This window comes from Pezoporus flaviventris, unplaced genomic scaffold (genome assembly GCF_033815535.1).
Source record: "Pezoporus flaviventris isolate CSIRO_AGI_PZ_B2104156 unplaced genomic scaffold, CSIRO_AGI_Pfla_v1 ptg000066l, whole genome shotgun sequence".
Taxonomy (NCBI): domain Eukaryota; kingdom Metazoa; phylum Chordata; class Aves; order Psittaciformes; family Psittacidae; genus Pezoporus; species Pezoporus flaviventris.
The window spans coordinates 4704401-4723953 of NW_026892614.1; the positions used below are offsets into that span (position 1 = coordinate 4704401).

The 19553-nt window shown below is 39.7% G+C and overlaps 1 protein-coding gene and 1 long non-coding RNA gene across 4 annotated transcripts in view; one reads left to right on the forward strand and one right to left on the reverse strand.

Moving 5' to 3' along the window:
* The window catches only part of RMDN2 (regulator of microtubule dynamics 2), a 49317-nt gene extending 38849 nt beyond the window's left edge, over positions 1 to 10468 (forward strand). For 2 of the 3 annotated variants that reach the window (XM_061471039.1, XM_061471038.1), the window contains one exon: positions 9768 to 10468. In XM_061471039.1, coding sequence (XP_061327023.1) covers positions 9768 to 9821 — 54 coding nt within the window. In that variant the 3' untranslated portion in view covers positions 9822 to 10468. Of the gene's footprint in view, positions 1 to 9119; positions 9278 to 9767 lie in introns of all 3 variants that reach the window. The other variant, XR_009746541.1, reaches the window with a different exon arrangement.
* Positions 5131 to 7174, reverse strand: LOC133278377 (uncharacterized). The gene is made up of 2 exons (XR_009746542.1): positions 6697 to 7174; positions 5131 to 5584 (listed from the first exon to the last, which is right to left on the reverse strand). It is a non-coding gene; the product is annotated as an uncharacterized LOC133278377 (long non-coding RNA).
* Positions 10469 to 19553: the final 9085 nt, after the last annotated feature.

A 19553-nucleotide genomic window follows, 5' to 3' on the forward strand; every position in this document is an offset into this window, starting at 1 on the left:
CTTTGCTAACAGTAGCCAGACAAAATCTTAGTGACCGAAGGTAGTTGCTGAGGCTTCCCCTATAGTCGGTGGAGAGAGAGAGATGGGTCAGGTTCCCCATCCTGCCTCCCTCTGTCCCCTGATGGCAGAGAGAGATTAGATGTAGAGACAGGTGTAAGATGTGTACCTGAGACACCTGGCTCCTAGACTGTGCAGCTAATGGGATGTGAATCCTGCCCCTAAATTCCAGTGTCATCAGTCTAAACATAAGCTGGAGTTCAGTGTGTCCTCAGACACCTGGAAGGGCTTAGTCCGTGGTAAAAGGAATCACATTCTTGAAGGACTATCAGACCTGAGAAAGAAGGAGGACTCTGAGGTAAGAACATGAATTTGGGAGCAATGTGAAGGGGGAGTGTGTGCACCCATTCAAGCAGGGTGATGATGAGAATGATTCTGGTTTGTGAACAGAAGAGTGTCAAACAGGCCACAGAAGTCTTTTGTCCGCTTGAAGAGGGCAAGATGATTTGTCCTCTTCTGTTTGAGCTAATTCTATAAATATCATAGATTTGTCAGTTTTATTTTATTTACTTGTGATGTGTTTTGAGTTAAGTGTAGGGGGGAAAAAAATAGTCCAGGGCAATAGTGTGTAATTCAATTCCTCCTCCACTATGGCTGATGAGCCAAGTGAACATTTCACACCTGATCAGCCACAGAAGTAAAGAGTGAGCATGGACAGTGGGATTGAGTGTGCCCTCAGCAAGTTTGCCGATGACACCAAGCTGTGTGGTTCGGTTGATACCCTGGAGGGAAGGAATGCCATCCAGAGGGACCTCGACACTCTTGTAAGGTGGGCTGATGCCAACCTCATGAAGTTTAACCATTAAGTGCAAGGTCCTACACCTGGGTCAGAGCAATCCCAGGCACAGCTACAGGCTGGGCAGAGAAGAGATTCAGAGCAGCCCTGTGGAGAAGGACTTGGGGCTGTTGGTCGATGAGAAAATGAACATGAGCCACCTTCAGTGTGCGCTCGCAACCCAGAAAGTCAACTGTATCCTGGGCTGCATCAAAAGGAGCATGACCAGCAGGTCGAAGGAGGTGATCCTGCCCCTCTACTCTGCTCTCGCGAGACCTCACTTGGAGTATTGTGTGCAGTTCTGGTGTCCTCAACATAAAAAGGACATGGAACTGTTGGAACAAGTGCAGAGGAGGGCCACGAGGATGATCAGAGGACTGGAGCACCTCCTGTATGAAGATAGGCTGAGGAAGTTGGGGCTGTTCAGGCAGGAGAAGAGAAGGCTGTGTGGAGACCTCATAGCAGCCTTCCAGTATCTGAAGGGAAGCTATAAGGATGCTGGAGAGGGACTCTTCATTAGGGACTGTAGCGATAGGACAAGGGGTAATGGGTTAAAACTTAAACAGGGAAAGTTTCAATTGAATATAAGGAAGAAATTCTTTACTGTAAGGGTGGTGAGGCCTGGAATGGGTTGCCCAGGGAAGTTGTGAATGCTCCATCCCCGGTGGTGTTCAAGGCCAGGTTAGACAGAGCCTTGGGTGAGATGGTTTAGTGTGAGGTGTCCCTGCCCATGGCAGGGGGGTTGGAACTAGATATCTTAAGGTCCTTTCCAACCCTAACTATTCTATGATTCTAAAAAAAGCAGTCAGCACAAGGTAAAACCAAGTGCATGTGTGAAGGAATTACTGTAAAATGGAGATCTGGAATACAAACTGCTGATATGAAATGTTACCTCAAGTCCCATCTGAATTAGAATATTATGTTTTGGTTTTGTTATTGTATTAGAGAAAGACTATCACTGACTGGGGGGGAAACATGTTGGAACTGAAGTCGTTTAGGGCTTGAACTGTATGTAGGAATAACATTTAGTCCAGTCAGTTTAAGGGAGGGAAGAGACTGTAATAAAACCAAAGATACGTTGGGGAGATAGTAATAAACAGATGCTGATAAAGTGCCTGAATTGATTACAGCCCTGTAAAAGATGGTTTGAAAAAGAAAACACAGGTCAGCAGCGTTATGAGGATTTCTTTGTTAGCCGCAGCACAGGATTGCAAGGTTGTCAGCACCATGGTGTGTTGTCACAGTCATGCAAAATCCATCATTCCCATGTGTAATCACAGTTTCTCGTGTCAGTTTTCTATCATTCTTCAGGCAGGGGAATTTCTGTATTGTTTTTAAATGTTGGCTTCTACTGGGAAACGTGTATGTATAAAGGCATAAAATCAGGAGCAGACTGAGAAACAAAAGTTGCTGGAAAGGTGCCACATTGAGGAAATGTATAGTATTTCATGATACAAATCATCCCACAGTATAAGTATGAAAAATAATAGTAGACAATGGTTTACTTTTTATTGCTTCTGAGCATCCACAGTTTCCAGTGATTTCAGTGGGAACCAGAGGTGCTTGGCATCAGTAAAATAGCCCATAGCTCATTTTAAACCTCTGGTCAAATTCTCAGCTGATCTAACTCAGGGCACTTCTTTGACACTTTGTCTAGGATTCATTTCATGTAACATTTCAAGTTAAGTGATACGATTTTTGTCTTGAATGTTGTATTGCATCCAGTATCCCTTCTGTGCATCTGTTCTACCACTTAGAGAATATGTTTTTAATTCAAGGGGTGGAGGGGCTTCCAAACAGAGGTAATTCTTCTTAAAAGAGAAAAAAAAGTCCGATGGACAATTTCAACCCTATTATGAACCTGAAAAAAGATACCAAAGAAATCATAAGAGACAAGTTCTGATTGAACGAGTCCTCTAAGTCCTAATACCCGGTTTAAAAAATAGTTTGGCACATTTTTAATAATCAGTCTCTGCATTTTTTAATTTTAACTAATGTTGCAGTACAATGCACTTTTTATCCTCTCTAAACAAAAAACTCTAATGAATTATATGGTCTTTCCTTGGCCATAAATACTGTCATACTGTGGAGTGGTACTTCACTGTTGGAGGTGTACAGGGCATTAAGTTATTTTGCTTTTCTCTGGTTGCTGTCCAGGTGAATAACCTCAGGGTCCTGGGAAACATTCACCCCTTCATTAAAAGAATCCTAATGTTCAGGGCTGCTGTGAGCTATTGTAAAGGGCTTAACAGCTGCTCTGTTTATCTAGTAGATGTTGCATTACCCTTACTGAGACTCATTACTTTGTAGTGCGCTCAAAGCCTTGCTGAGTGTGACTACATGAAGAGCTGTCAAAACCAGATGTGGTGGACTACTGAGGTGGAAAAAAATGGCTTTTTAAAATTTGAAAACATGAGCATTTGTCTTGCATATAGAAAGACAAAATGCGGGGGGTGTGCTTGATTAAACACATAGAGCTTTGCATGAAAGGGGAATAAGACACTAATTTCTTTTGTTGGGTATTTTCAAGGCTTGAAATTGTAGAAAATGATAATCTGAATGTAGGATTATAAAGTATAATAGGAAAGAAATCGTTTTGTATTTGCTCATCTGGAGATGAACATTGGCATGGGAGTGAACTCTGTGCTTGTAGGACCAGTAAGCTCACCATAAAGGGATTTAACAGGCTAACAGAGAAAGTGATTAAAATGTCAAGGTTCTGGTCTCTATGACGTTATTTGAAGATAAGTCTAAAAAGCAGCAGTTACATTACAAAAACTATAGTCTTGGAAGAGCCGAAGACAGCGAAGCAGGAAGAATGCAAAGCAAATCTATTTTCACTGAGAGCTGCTGAAAGTCTAACTTAAATTACAGATAAAAATTTCCTTGAAGCTGAGTATGTATTTTATAAAATTATTGGTGATTAAAAAAAACCAATAATGGTTTCAAAAACAGTCCCTCCTTCCCTGCAATTACAAATTAAGGCAATTCAGAGTTGAAATTGACAAGTGGGAGAGATTTAGATAGTACAGAAATTGACCACTATGGTATTCACTTCTTACAGGTGATAGAATGGCAGGAAGCAGAGACTTGTTAAAGACTCTGCCTTCAGCCTCAGTGACATTTGAAACTCTAGGAAAGCCCACATGAAGGAGGAGGTAAATATAATAATGGGCAGGAACAATGGCTGAATGTTTGTACAAGAATGCAGCTGCTGAGGAGAAATCATGCCTGTAAGATTTTCTTACTTTTTTTTTCTTTTTTCATCACCACCATTGATCTCCTCGGTCATTAATTTCCATTTCTCATATTGTCCATAAGGAAAAGGGATGGAAGAGAAGGCAGAGTATAAACTCCAACACCCATCTGTTGTTTCTATTACAACAGACCATTTGTATACCTGTATATTTTCCACAGCAGATTTTTCAAGAAATCCCTGCTCCAGCTACCATAGACTAGTTGTATGTAGCAGGCCTTGCGGTGATATTTCTAACAGATCTCATTTGAAACTGCTGTGGTAATCTGTCCTTCTAAATAAGATTTGAAGGAGAAAAATGTAATGTACTTTTAAAGTGAAGGGTACAAATTATGACTTGTTTGTGAAAAAAAATACTCATGGAAACTATGTGAATAGTTTGAGTTAAGCTCAAAAATGGTTTTGTTTTCTCATCAAAAGGAACATTTACTTTCTCAATATCATCAGCTCGGTATGTTTTCAGAGGATATTTATTCCTTTAGATTTCATGCACATTTGTTCTCCAAATGCTAAGGAAAAGCCGGTGGTGCTTCAATTACAAAATAATGAAGTATTCAGATTTGTGTTCATTTTGAATTCCAGGCTGTTGTTTTCCTCCTAATAATGTTTGTGGAGTTGAACAAGAATTTCCCAATAGCTACCACCAACCTAAAATGAAAGTATCTTTTGAATATATTTTTAAAAACTATTCCTTAATCACTGTTTTTACACTGAATCTGTATGCTTCTAGCTCAGGCAATGGGTCTTTTAAAAACTCATTATAAAGAGATCAGATTTCAAACTTTAAAATGCTGGTAAAAATATGACATTTGTAAGAGAGCTGCTAAAAGAGTTTGAGACCTCCTGTATTATACATTATTTTGCACTTCAGAGAATACAGTCTGTTTTTCTCTGATTTTCCATCTACATGTTTTTGAAGTTCTTGCCAAAAGGTTTGTTTGTGTTGTCTGCTTATTCTTTCTCCCGCTCCAAAAATAATTCCAAAAAATGACTCAGATTTTTTTTTGTAGTGTAATAGTTTCATAGATAAGGATAAAGTCTATCCTAATAAATATTGAGTTTATTATATTTATGATTTAATCCACTAGTATCACAAAGTACTCATTTCAACATCCTAGCAAAGGTAACACAGTTTTAGCATACACATCTTAGCACAGCAAGACTGATCAACAGGCGATTCCTCAAAGCATGGAGTGTTATCTTCTATGCTGGTGTGCTGGCAATGCAGGCGCAGAGTGGGAAAAATATTCACAGAGGTGGGGGTGCACTGCACGATGAGGAGGTTCAGAACTGGTTTCCTATTTATGTAGAGTGGCCAGAGGAAGTCAGGCTTCCAGGAGTTTGAAATATATTGTCTCAGAGTCAATATACAGGGTGAAAGAAAGCCTCAACAGGCATCTTTCTGAAGGGGCTGTAACTGGGCTAATCATGTTCAAGCTGTTTCAGTGATGACTGCACAGAAAGTGCTGTAGGTCCCAGCGTGGTGGGGTCAGCAGCTGGACAGAAAGAGGGAAATGTCTTAAACACCAAAAGCTCCACACTGTGTACAATAGGAAAAGGAAACCAGAAACTTAGTCTTTTAAGTTGAAAAGAACTAGGTGGATAAAAATTTTACATGACTATTAATTATTCTAAATTAAATTCTGCCGTTCTGTAATTCTTCAGCAGTCGTCAAACTTTATTCACAGTCTTCTGGTGCAAAATAGTGTTTTTCCCTCTACTTGAAGGATAATCAGAAAATGTGAAATTACTATCAGCTATGGATTTTAAAGCTGTGCTTGCCTTGATCCTAAAAGCTTTGAGAAGTCACAGTTCTTCCTCAGAGGAAGATACTAAAAATAACAAAAGAACATGAAATGCCCTAACTTGTGACATACAGCTGTCATATAGGAGATTGCATTGGTTTATTGAAATATCTAAAGGGAAAAATAGTATTCTGCAATTATATGCAATTTAATGCCCTACTACAGTCACACCATCTGTGGGAGTCTGTCATGAAGCTGTGAAGGGAGAGCGTATAACTGTGTATGATTTAAATTGTCCACAAGAGCTATTGCTCTTTAATTAGCAATCACTGTGCATGTTTTGGAGTCTCTTCTGTTGCAGTCCAGGATTTCTCCTGGAGCTGCGACAGAATGATACAGCTGTACCCGAAAGCAGGAGTGGCTCTCAGCACCTCATTGCTGTTACCACATATCAGAGCACAGCTTTGGACAAGCCTGGCAGCCCAGCTCATTTAACACACCATGCAGGCCCGCTGACTTCAGTGAAACCCTACGGGCTGCATGTCAGCTTGGGATCTGGCAGCAGTTGCACACAACTATGTTTTAGTTGGCCAGTGTAACCATTTTGGTTGCGGTCATGGGGGTGTATCATTCTGTGTTGACAGTTGGGACTTTGTCAATGAGTGCACGTATGTGCAGTGCCTGGGTTGAATGTGTTTAGTGCATAAGGAAATAATTAGCAGAGATGGAAGGTAAAATCATTATCTTTCTGTCTCTGCTTTAATTGCCGTTTAATTTTTACATGCATATTTATATGTGTATGTCTGTGTATACATTTATCAGTAAATTTTTCAGCAGACATTAACTGTCAAAATATGGAATACCTCCAGTTAAAGCCAACTTTCCCTGTTTCCCACCAGCTCTCTCTTCCCTCTTGCTCTTGTTCTCAACTCCCTCTCTTCCCTTCTTCAGTCTCTGGCCTCCCAGGTCTTTTTTTCCTGTGCATATTCCCTGTGGATGATGAAACATAAAAGAAAAACAACTAAATAGAAAGAAGGGAAAATATAGTCACTGACCCTGTAATTTGAATACCTTTTGTGTAGCAGTTTGCAGAACATTTTGAACTCCTATTCAACTCTGAAAATGATATGAGAAGTGTGTAATAAATGTAAGCCTTGACAGTCGAAAGTCAAGTTTGGAAAATGACTGTGTATTCAGCCAGTGCTGAGCTAAGCCTCAGGGTGAACAAATGGGTCTGACACAAATATGTTTCATTCCTCCTGTGACTTGCACCTCTTCCTCTCCTTGCCATGTTCTAAAGGGAGATCAAAGCCTTAAAAAAACAAAAAAACAAAAAAACAACAAAACAAAACAACAACAAAAAAAAACAAAACAACAAAAAAACCCACAAACAGAACACCCTCCTCCCCCAGAAAACCACAGGTCAAAAAATCAGTGAAGAAGAGAGCTGGCCAAGTATAGGATTTATGGCTTTGTCTTCCCATTAACAGTCAAACTTCAGGCATTAATGAAGTTTTCATTCTTAAAACTAGAGACTGGTACACTGAACAGAGTTGTGGCTTCTCTCTCCTTTTAGCATGACATACTTCTTGGTCTGGAAGGACTCTGTCCAAAGGTGACATAATAATTCACTGGCCATTCTCATGCCATTACTGGTTTATTGTTTTTCAGTGCTTTTGACATCTGAGTTCTTACTGACTGGAAGCCGCTGGCTCAATTAACACAGCCCATTAAGTAGTTTGCAGCAATAGTTCTTTTTGCTTATACTGATACAGTCTTGTTTGGAACTAGCAACTCTGGTGTCCAGAGGTTGGACGCTTTGCACGTTTGCAGTTTCTTCTCCAACTAGATCTTAGAACAATCATGGGTTTGTTCATTCTTTTTCCTAAGCCCAGTGGAAGATTCAGGGAAGATTGCCTAATGTTTTTGGGACCCTTGCAACTCGTTAAAGCTCATCGCCCAATATAATCCTTTGCTTCTAAGGAGAGAGACAATTATACAAAATCTTTTGGAGATATGTTTTTTAAATGCTGTATCTTTCAAAGTGTGTAAAGAATCCTATCAACCCATGAAATGCCAAACACCCTTGAGAGATGAGAAAATAATTTTTGGCTTAGAAAAGTGTGAAAAGTAGGATCAGATACACTGAAACCTTGGTTCAGTGTATTTTCTTAATAGCAAGGGACAATAGCTGTCTTTTTACTGTTTTGCTTAATGGAGTTAGAATAGTTTTCACAAGTTGACCACAGTCAGTACAGAAGAGAATGTATTTTTCCTGAATTAATCAGTATATTGATACAAATTTTGAATTTCCCAGTTCTTGTTGAAAGCCACAACCTGGTGCTCCAGGCAGCCTGTGGTGATGTGGAGCTTAAGGGGTGCCGAATTCAGTGTGACATTTCCTTCTGTTAGAGTATTTTGGCAACAGCTTACTGGCTTTGCAGTGTGTGCCTTTTAAGGCCTCTGATAAATGATTATGCAGATAGTTTAGCCTGTTGTTGCCAGTGGGAGTAAGGCAGCAACTCCAAGAGAAGTGTCCAGCTAATGTATTAATGGCTTAATCCAGAGCAATAATATAATATGGTTTGACATGTCTGGCATATGGTTTCTATCATTTCAATATTCTTCCCTATTCCTCCATGACATTATAGACAACTAACCAAAATAAAGAGAAGCAGGAATTTCTTCACCCATAAAATGTATTTTAAAATGTCCTGTATTTTGTTCCAGCTCTTTGGTTAATTGGATGATGAAGTGATCCTGAAATTCAGTGATTACTTCACTGTCTGTCTACAGTATTTTCTTTCAGAATTGCCTCTTTTGTTATCTGGGAAATAAATACTCATCTCTGTCATTAGAAATACTTGCACAAAATTTGTGACATGCAAGTGCTTTTCAGTTGCACTGCTAAGTACACATGGGTGCATGTTACTGGGTGTTTGGACCCTTACCAGCCTGCAGGTACAAGGTGCTGACTTTTTAGAAATGCGGTTTTAAACCAAGGTGCATTTTGCAAATAGAGGTTCTGCAGTGGTAAGTAAAGCAAACGGATTATATCCAGGAAGCATTTTAAAAACTCAGTAGAATAATGGAGTTTTTGTACTGTGGTTACATGTTCATATGCATGTACCTCTTTTCAAATGGATTATACATGGAATAGCTAAAACATATGTCACTGGTTACCTGTGACTAAGAGTCTGTGAGCTGGATTTGGTTTACAGAAAGCCCTGTGCAAATGTGTGCACTTAAGCATCAACCTGAAAGGAGCCTTTCCCTTCTGTCCTAGGAAGTATAATACAGTGTTGGCTCTGAGCACAGCATATTACTTGCCTCTTGCTCCACCACTGGGTTCTCTCTGCTATGAGCCCAGTACCGTAGGCAGAGCTCACTAACACCGGTATGGAAGGTACTGAGGGTGTAGTCCATCCATGCTGGTTATTAGAGGTAGGTATGGCTGTATGCACCAAAACTACAATCTGACTGATGTCATTAATTGCATTTCCCAATATTTTCTTGTCAACTTCATAATAAATCATTAGAAACATCATAGAAATATCTTTAGTAAACCTGCACACATTTGGATTGCAAGATTGCGTGAAGTATAAGGCAAGGCAGTACTTCCTGCAAAGTACACCAGTAAAAGTTATGGCCTAAGCTAAAAGGCTTGCTGGTCTGCTAAGAAGGCTATTTGTGGCTAACATTATAAGTGCTTTAACAGAGCTGTAAAGAGAGGGCTGCCATCTGGCTCTTGTTTTCACTTCAAACTTTACTTTTGCATTCACTTAGAAATTAACTTACTATGCAGTCTTTACGTTCTGTGGCAGTTACACTTGTGTGTTACGTCTGTTAGTAAAGAAATGTGGATAGGTGCATATTATACAAATGAAGGGATTTATCCCATCTAAGTTCATGCATGATTGTCTGTTTCTTTCAGGATAAAGAGGCCCAGAAAGACTTAGAGGCTTTACTTCTCACACTGAGGCTGTGACACTACATGCTTTTTAACTCTTCATGCTGTGATAAAATTGCAAAACTGAGAATCTACAGTGACTGGGAACTGTGGGTGGATTCCAGCTGAGTGAATGGGAAAACTGTCATTGATTTTGGTTGGTTTGGATCATGGCATTTAAGCATCCGGTGATTATGTTATGAAAATGATGGATTCATTTTTTATTATTTATAATCTCATACTGAAGTTTAATTTTAAATTGCTGACACTGTGAGTCTGATTCTCTGAACATAAAGTCCACTGCTGGCAATGGACATACTGGGGGTTAGAAAGCAAAATGCATAGATCTCACTCTTTGTTAGATTAATTGACTAGTATGCGATGCCAGCATAGAACTGTCTGTAGCAAAACCAAACAAATGTTTCTATAGTAAATTATATTTGTATCAACTAATTTACGTAGATGTGTACAGAAGAAAATCATGAATGCCTATGTTTACACATTTTCCTCTACTATTATAAAATTAGAATCTTGTTGAAGTTAAAGCTGTTGCCTCCACAAAGCTCTTTTTACTTTAAACCTACTGTCAGTTTTAAATGAAAATGTGAAAACTTTACAAATTAAATACTAAAATTTTATTTTATTTGCAATATGAAGTACAATATTAAAAATCAGACCAATTGAAATGAAGTGTTTAAGATTAATCTGTTGCAGCTGTGGTGTTTAATGGATTTGTTACTGGACCTCCATCAAGTTTGTGAATCCTGGCTTTTTCTCTTTGAACAGTTGGCTAGCATGGTGGCACCAGTGTGTCTCTGGAGAATCTAGTCGACCATGTGACCGTCACTGACCATTATATCCTCTCTATATATAGCTTAACTTGTACTAGACTAATTAAAGGCTTCCTACTTCCATCTGAGCATGTAGGACAGCAGTGTTTTCAATAAAATCTAACAGGTAGAGAACTAATGTAGTTCACCAACAGACTGACAAAGAATTCACTGAACTCTGTAGAAGAATAAAGGCCTTTACTAAATAAAGAATAAAGGCTTTTATTTCAGGATCTTAATCTAGATGCAGGGAGTGTATCTGGAAGAACTAAGCATTTCTGGTAAAGGAAATACAATTGGATAAGGATAACTGCACATTGCTTTGACATATTTGATGTGTAAATAACATGGACCAGTTTATGGCTAAGACAAGGAGGACTCATATGGCACCAATATATTGAACTAGCAGTTGGGGCTTTAATTTTGAACAGATGTGGAACAGTGAAATTAGCAAGCAGGAACTACAGTCACCTCAACAAAGATCTAAAAATCGGTCCAATGTGAAGGAGTATGAATACCTGTGACTGAAGCATCTCATAGGTAAGAGTGATTTTAACTACTAACAACAGAAGGCAATAGATACAGTAGACTGGAAGAAGACAAATATGTAGAGTAACATTTGGATTTAGCCTGACTCCATGACTCCTCATAAAATTCAGAGATTTCATAAACCATGGCTGTCTATTTCTTTCAAACATACTCTTTAAAAATACGTTTTCAGACATACAAGCATTACTTTCAGATCTCTCTGAACAAAATCTGGAAGTTCAGAACTAGTTCTGAATTCTCACTGTTATCTTCGTGGTTTTCATTATCCTGATGATCTTCACAAGTTGAAATATGCATTGTAGTAATTTTTAATATTAATTCTGAGGGAAAATAGTTCCTATACCTATTTTTCAATTACAGAGTTCTCTTTTTTTATTTTTTTTAAATTTATTTATATATACACCATTTCAGAGAAAAGGAAAAATACCATATGAGATAAATCATATCAAATAATTCATCTGTGACAGCATAATTGACTTGTGAACAGAGAAGCTGCAGAGGTGACCCATCTTGATTTTGGTAAGGGATTTTTGGTAAAGACTGCTCGTGACATTTTCATTGCCAAAGCAGGAAGCATGGTTTAAATGGATCTACAAGCGTGCTTTGTACTTAGGGTTGTTAGCAATTCATTGTCGCCTAGGACAATGTTAGAAGGAGGCCTTTACTTAGATCAATTTTATGCTAATCAATATACTTTATAAAATAAATTGGATTCTGCAATAGATACTTCATTTACAATCATGTATGGCCAATAAAGGCTAAAAGTGTATCAGAGAAATAGATTAGAACAAGAAGTTATTTAATTGTTGAAATTAGGTGACAAGTAAGATTTGCTTCATTTAGGGCAAATAGAAAGTATTGAACTGAACTGAGTAACAGGTAAAGGATGGAAGAGACCTGGCTAATTGTGGTTATTCTATGAAAAAGGATATGCAGGTTCTACTGAGTGGCAAACTAATTGTGGGTCAATAATATAATGTTTTAGTGAAAAACTAGATTTCCTACTAAGCTAAATAAATAAGCATTCCTCATTAAATTCACACGAAATAACCTTTTACTCTAATTACGCCTAATGAGGTTGGAGCTGGAATACTTTATCCAGTTTCAGGCACCGCACTTCAAGGAGCTTGGGGGCTAATTGGAAAGAGTCCAGTGGAGAGAGACAAGAAAGATGAGAGTGCTAGGCAATATAATTTTGTATGTAAAACTGGAAGAATTTGGTTTGTTTAGTCTGCAGGAGCAACGACTAAAGGAATATTCATATTTGTAAAAAGCTGTTACAGTGAAGACAGTAAAAAATACAGAACCAAAAGCTTGTTCCCCAAATCCCCTGTTCATAGGGCAAGAAGTAATTGCCTACCTTTAGATTAGGCATTTGGAGAAATAATCCTGATGGTAGTTTTGTAAAATCCTGCAGTACATTTCCTGAGAACATTATAAAATCAATTACACAGATTTTTAAACAAAGACAACTTTAAACATTGGCAGTGCTTAAGGCACAGTTCATCCTCTGGCAGAGGTTGGACCAGATGACTTCGTAAGATCCCCCCTAGGCTTCTGTCCCTGGAGAGTGCACAGCTCCAGCCCCCTACAAGCCACAGGCACTCCTGCTGAGTTTCTGCAGTCAGTGGGATTGTGTCTGCACGCACTGGCTCCGCATTTGGGTCCAAGCTACCTAATGAATTTGTACTGTGAAACATCTACCATCATGTTTCAGGACTTGAATTTAAAGATAGGCATCATACTGGCCTCAACTATTTATTTATCACACTTGTGGTTTTAATCCACATGTTTAAATTTTTAAAGTAAATTTCTATTTTTTTAAGTGAAATTACCAATTTTTCTTTTCAGCCTTTTGAATTAAGTCCATTCTCCTGTTAAAATTTTTGCTCATTACTAGTTATGTGTAGAATCACAAAGTAACATCTGGGAGAGAAAAGGCTGTTTTTAATTTTAATTCTAAATTGTCTTTCATAGTTTGTAGAAATATTCCTCACACAGGTAGGAAACTGCTGGTTTTCACAGCCAAGATATTTTGTGGGTTTAAAATTTTTTACTAGTTAGTGTACATAAGCATTCTCAACTTTTCTTTCTTACTTTGCTAATCTGAGAACCTTTATATTTGGAGCATGTTCCCTAAATTGTTCTCTAATTGCTCATTGGAATAAAGCTTTTTCATTTAGTTCTAGGCCTAGGCTATCTGTTCTCTGTGTCATATCTGCTGGAGAAACAGCAAGCATAGTTCCAGAGGGACATATGTTTTCTTTTTTGTTTAAAATATCCACAAGCAGACATTCACTTCCGTAGTTTTGTCTCCGTGGAGGAGCTAGAAGTTAGCTGTATTAACCCCTGCGGGCCTTGAAACTGTATGGAGCAGATGGGGCTGCAGGCTGCTGGAAGCCACAGTGCCTTGGCCATGTTGCACAATATTTCCTTCAGCTCTCTCCCTGTGGCATCTCTTCCTTCGTCTTTGCTCCAGTACATACGCTGTATATTCTCCTAGGGAATTCATCTCTTTATACATTGGTAAAAGGTGGGTTCAGGGGGTCTTTATCTGGTACTTGTGTTTCATTAAAGTTAAAATTACTAGTTCTGCCTTCCTTGGACAACTGAGATACTTTTGATTTCTTGTGGTGAAGCTAAGGGCTCTGTCATTGGATCCTGGTCCCTGTAGGATTGTCCCCCTGCAACAGCAGGCAATCACAAACTTAAGTTATATTGTGGAAATGTTTAAAATGATACACTCTCAAATTACTTTGTTTAAATTATTGTCTTTCCTTTTGCAGAATTTTAGGGTGATTTACTCTTTTATGTTGTGATATCAATATACTAACTTGTGGAATAAAGTAGGAAGCTGCCCAACAGTGGAGAGTAGCTGACAAATTAGAAAGGAAAGTGAAAATTCCTCTGTCCAATTAATTTAAAAAAAAACAACCCTAATTCCACACCTGAAACCCTGTTAATTATAGTAGTAAAAGCCTGAACTAAAACAAAACCAACCAACCATAAAGAAAAATAAAGTGGCTCCCAGAGATCTACCCAAACATATCTGCTTATCTGAATCTACTTATCTTCAGCCAGCACTACCTGAACACCTTCCACCTCAAGTACCTAGAACTGTAGGCAGGTACTGTGGATTCTGGCAAGGTCTGTGGTGTTTTCTTTCAGTGGATACAATGGTCCTGATGGATACATTACCCCTATGCCAAATCAGAAAATCCTGCAGTAATGTGACAGTTAAAATTGTATTGCAGCAATCATGCCTGCAAGGAGTAACTTTCCCTGAAAGGCAAACATTATTGTTACCTTTTTTTTTTCCCTTCTGACATAAGGTTATATTCTTACTTTCCACCACTTTCCCTTCTTAAAGACTCCCAAGTTCGTTGGAGAAGAAACAAATCAAGTGCCTTGACAATACAAAAAGAAATAAGCTTTTCTGGCCCCATCTATGTTTGTGTAACCCATGTGTGACACTGGTAAATGAAGCACTCGAACTAAAAATGTTAAACATTAATAATTCTTTTTTTTCCTGAGGAAATATTTTACTTATTTCATTAAAATAAACAAGCAGTCATTCTAGAATTATCTGTGGGAGCAATGTCCAGCATGAACTTGAATATGAACAATCTGAGCTCTGTGCTTGGTAGTGCTGCTGACCTGTAATGTGACTGGGGGATAAGCTACTTGGTTATGTACCCAAGTTACATGATGCAAACACTGTCTATCTGCTCTTCATGTCATCTTTATTCTAGGCTGGTATGAATTCACTATCTATATGAGTTAAAAAAATAGCCACACAATACTGACTGGGAATATTGTAACCTAAACATGTCTTAAGGATATGGGGCATGAACGTGGATGTACTTTTCAAGCTACAAAACTGAGTTCAGGTTTCTAATTCATGGATAAAGGTAATCAACATGGCTGATGAAATGTCATCCTCCAGATGAGAAAGTGTTCTTGTTAGTCATTCAGAAAAATGTAGCAAGTCAGCAAAATGGATTCAGCAATTTACTTGTGTTTTCCTAATCTCAGAAGAAGATAATCATAGAATCATAGAGTCAACTAGGTTGGAAAAGAGCTCTAAGATCATTGGGCCCAACTGTTACCCTGGGGCTGTCAAGCCCACCACTAAACATGTCACTAAGGGCAAACTGATCTCCCCTCATGGCTGCCCCTCATGGTTTCCAGGCACTGCCACCCCTCATTTGCCCTCTTGTAGTGGCCCACACTATATAACTGCTGCCCCTACCTCTCATGGCCACCCCTCATGGCTACCCCTGCTCTCACCTCACAATCTCCCCTCACAACCACCCCACCACCTGCTTCATGATTTTCCCTCATGGCCACCTCTCCTGTACCCTCACAGTCTCCCCTCACTCCTCATGGCCACCCCTCATGATCTCCCCTCATGGATGTCCCTGCTGTCCCCTCATGATCTTCCCTCACACCTCATAGCTACCCCTATGCTTCCCTCAAAAAGTCATTTATAAAGCTTCTAACGGTGGCTCTGGGTTAAGGACCACTGGTTTTCAGATGCTAGGCCAGCTTACAGAGTGCCCAATAAAATCAAATCTTAAATCAATACTTTTAATTAGCTGCCCACCAGATACGATTTCTGTAAAGGACGTTAGTTTATTCTCTAGAGGGGGGTGCTTATGTTCAGTCTAGCCTACTGAACACTCAAGGTTTGGCCAAGCATTAACTGATTGGAGAACACAGACCAGTAAGCAGTAAAATAGGCTTCACGTTTTAGGCCTCTTTTGCTCTTTCTGTCAGCACCTGAAGAGCTGAAGAGGGGAAGATGAAGCCTTCGGAAGCATTCTTGCTGTATTTCCAGGCTGGTTTGGAAGGCACAGAAGGCTGTTGCAGACACATTGACAGACATACAGCTGTACCTCAAAAGCCTATCTGCCAGCATGGCTGTGAGCGGCAGCAGCCTGGTCTCCTCGCAGGTGTGGGCCAGCAGCCTGGTGAGGCCCGGGAGAGGTAGGCACACTGGACTGGGCAGTGGGGACAGTAGCCCAGGGAGCCTGGATCTGGGGCTAAGGTGGCCCTTGGCAGCAGAGAAGCAGGACTTTGAAATGTATGATTGGACTAAAGAGAGCCTCAGAGCTTGCGGAAGGTGGCTTTAGGTGTGTGAGCTGGTCATTCTGGAGAAATGCAGGAGTTTGCTGGAAGACAGGCTGAGCCCCCAGCTGCTGCTGGTCTGGAGGCAAAGGAGGTGTGAGTAGATATTCTGTGGGGTATCTAGCTTTACACTGCTGTGTCTGTGTGACACATGCAATGGGTACTGTAATGGTGGGTGTTCCACAGGCCTGTGTGTCTGCTTGTGGCACCTGCCAGCGTTCAGTTAAAAGAGAAAATCTGGAACCTGTCCCTGGGAAAGCTAACCAAAGGTACACAGGATCTGTTACCTCCTGAGGAGAAGGCCTGTTAAGCCTTTGGCCTGCAACTGCCTACGTGCAAGAGTTCCCTTGTGCAGAGCTTTGATTCCCCTCAGGGCTTGCACCAAGACCTGGGGGGATGCTCCAGAGCTGCCTTCTGTTACCACCACATCACTGGGACACTGGTGCCTGTGGCAGGGGGTAGTGAAATGAAAATGTTTTCCTTCAAAAAATGTTCAATAACTTAAATGTATATGGAATAAATACAAGGTATAAAAGACATTTCAAGTGCAGTGCCTGTGGACTGCCATTTTCCTGTGACAGGAGCTAGTTACTGTTAAGCAAATGAGTGCTAAACTCAAGCTAGAAGATGAGTGTGAAAGCATTGCTGTAGCTCGATTTTTATGAGATATATTTTAACTGGCAATATTTCACTCAGTTTTCTCGATAACTGCTTACAGAACTTAGTTAAAATCCTCCCCGACAGACCTGCATAGATGTTGTGTGGTGGGTGTGAGGCAGCTGCTGCAAATAAGCATGGCTCCATCAGCAGCATTTTGCCAGGGGAACTACCAAAGATTCCCCGCAGCTGAGATCTGCTTCATTAATTGGCAGCATTAAAGGCAAGCTGAGGGGTGTTGTGTTTTCTTAAATTGTTAGGGGGTTGTTTAATCCTTAAATTTAGGTGAGAGAAGGAACTTGAATGAAGGAGTTTTTCTTAAATCAAATTGAGCAGCAGAACAGAAGCAAATGTTTAGTGTATTTACAATGGTATGAGGTAAAAGCACACAGGTTGATTAAGTTCACCTGCACTGCAACATCCTGATTTCTGTGTTGCACTGGCAGTAGGAATGCAAGGGATCCCGTCCTATTTTAAATGTCATATTGTAATTACATGTGCTGAAATTGTATGGGGACTACAGTTTCTGTGTTTGTGTGTCTGTATGCATACAAAAGTATTTGTGTGTGTATATGCACATACATAAGTTTAAGAGAGGAATTAAAATAGATATAACTTGCTGTGTTTTGTAGCTACAATAAGCAACCCGATTACTTTGTGAATCTTTTGAAATTTCCATCGATGTTTGAATACTTGAGAAAGATTTTTCCTGCACTTCCTTCTATAGCCTAACTTCCAAGCACAGCTTTAAAACTGCTTCATGAAAAGAATTGCCACAGTTCAGCACTTAATTTGACCTCCCTCTGAGAGGATAGACAGGAAGAACATCTGTTGAATGCAAGGTATTGCTAGGTAAAGGTGAACAATGCTGTAAATTCATCTATGAGCTATCTTTGCCTTGGCTTCTCAAACTGGGAGCTTTTGATCTCTAAAGGGTTTATGGATGCAGTAGGAATCAGCTCATAGTCCATTATCCTCATCTCAAAGAGAAATGGCTGTAATTGGTATCCCCAAACCATCATGTTTGCTTCTAGGGAGCCTGTGGCTGAAGGGAAGGGATGGCAGGGGGAGAGCTCTATGTGTGTGGAGGTAGGGCTTTGTTTTGATAGCGCTTTTTTGTAAGCAAGCATTATGGTTTGCAGAGAAATGCTCAGGGAGGTTTGCTTAATATCCATCTGTGTTATGTTTAACTTTCTCTGGTTTCCTGAACTCAGTACTCGTTCACTGAAAGTTAAAGTAACTCCTGTGGGAGTGGGAAAAGGAGAATTTCAGGCAAGATTGAAACAGTCTTAGGTATTAAATCTGAAGAGACTGAAGCCCATCTATGAACAGCTCCTGCTGAGATGTTAATAGCTGGTCTACTCACCTCTATTACACTGAATCTCTTCTAGTTTTCTTGCCAAAACAAGTGAGGTTTTCAGTTGTACTCCAAGTAAGGAGAAGTTAAAATGTAACCTTAAACCAGTGAGCTTTAGAAGCAGTATTACAAGGGCTCTGAAGTGCTTTCTCTGACAAGCAGTCAGGCAGTGCATTCAGCAGGAACCACAGGCCTGGCAGTAACTTTCACTGGAGACAATTGGGGTCCCATGGCCAGAAGAGCAAGTGTCAATAAAAATTAAGTCCTCAGCAGGGCTGTGTACATCTCCAGGGCTTCAGTTTCCAAGGGTTTTGGCAAACTCTGTTTTTCAGTGTTGATCTGGTATGATTCCTTCTCTCTAGAGTTTGCTTTGATTTTTATTCTGTGCTTTCTGACACACGGGAGTCAGAAATGAACAAATTTGGAGCCTTGGTTCAGCATTTGCTATCTGCCTTGGTATCTTCATTACTATGTACAGTCTCCGATATATTTAATACTTGAGGCACACTATGTACAACTGAGGGGAGGTAACTGAGTTACTCAGTCACCATCTTACTGAACTACTTGTAATTACTTGCCTATTTTATGTCAGGATCCCTTCTCATTTCTAGCATGCGCTTTTGCAGTTGAGTGGAGCACCTCTTTTTTTTTTTTTTTTTTTTCAGTCTCCTAAAGGCTACAAAAAATATTTCTCACTGGATGCCTGTGAAACTTTGCAGTCAGGTAGTATTTCACTGAGTATAATTCTGATAAAATACAGTTGATGTGGGAACTCGGGTAGGAAGCAGCACAATTGCCCAAATCCACATTTTCTTTTTTCCACTGATATACCAGATTTCCCAATTGTTTGTGACAGATTTCAAAAGGATATCTCATATTCAGAGACTGGTCAAGTCTGACCTTCTGCCCCTTTCTGGCCATGGGGCCCCAATTTTAATAATGCAGGCAGCTGATGCATTGGAAAGATGCATGGTCTCTCAGCACAAATGAAATTCTCTGTTACATTTTGCAGAATAGTTTAGAAACCTTTTGATGTGAAAGGATCCCCTTCTGAGGATTGCTTCATGCAAAGCACTTTGCACCAATGTTTTTGTGCTGTGAACCTTTGAAGGGATCTTTTTAGATGCAGTACTCATCTGATTCTTCTATTTTGAGAAATATTGTATCAGTCTTTTAAGACATCTCTCCTGTAGTTGACACTTGCCACTTGCAAATTGCTCTGCTTTCCTTACCCTTCATATTCTTCTT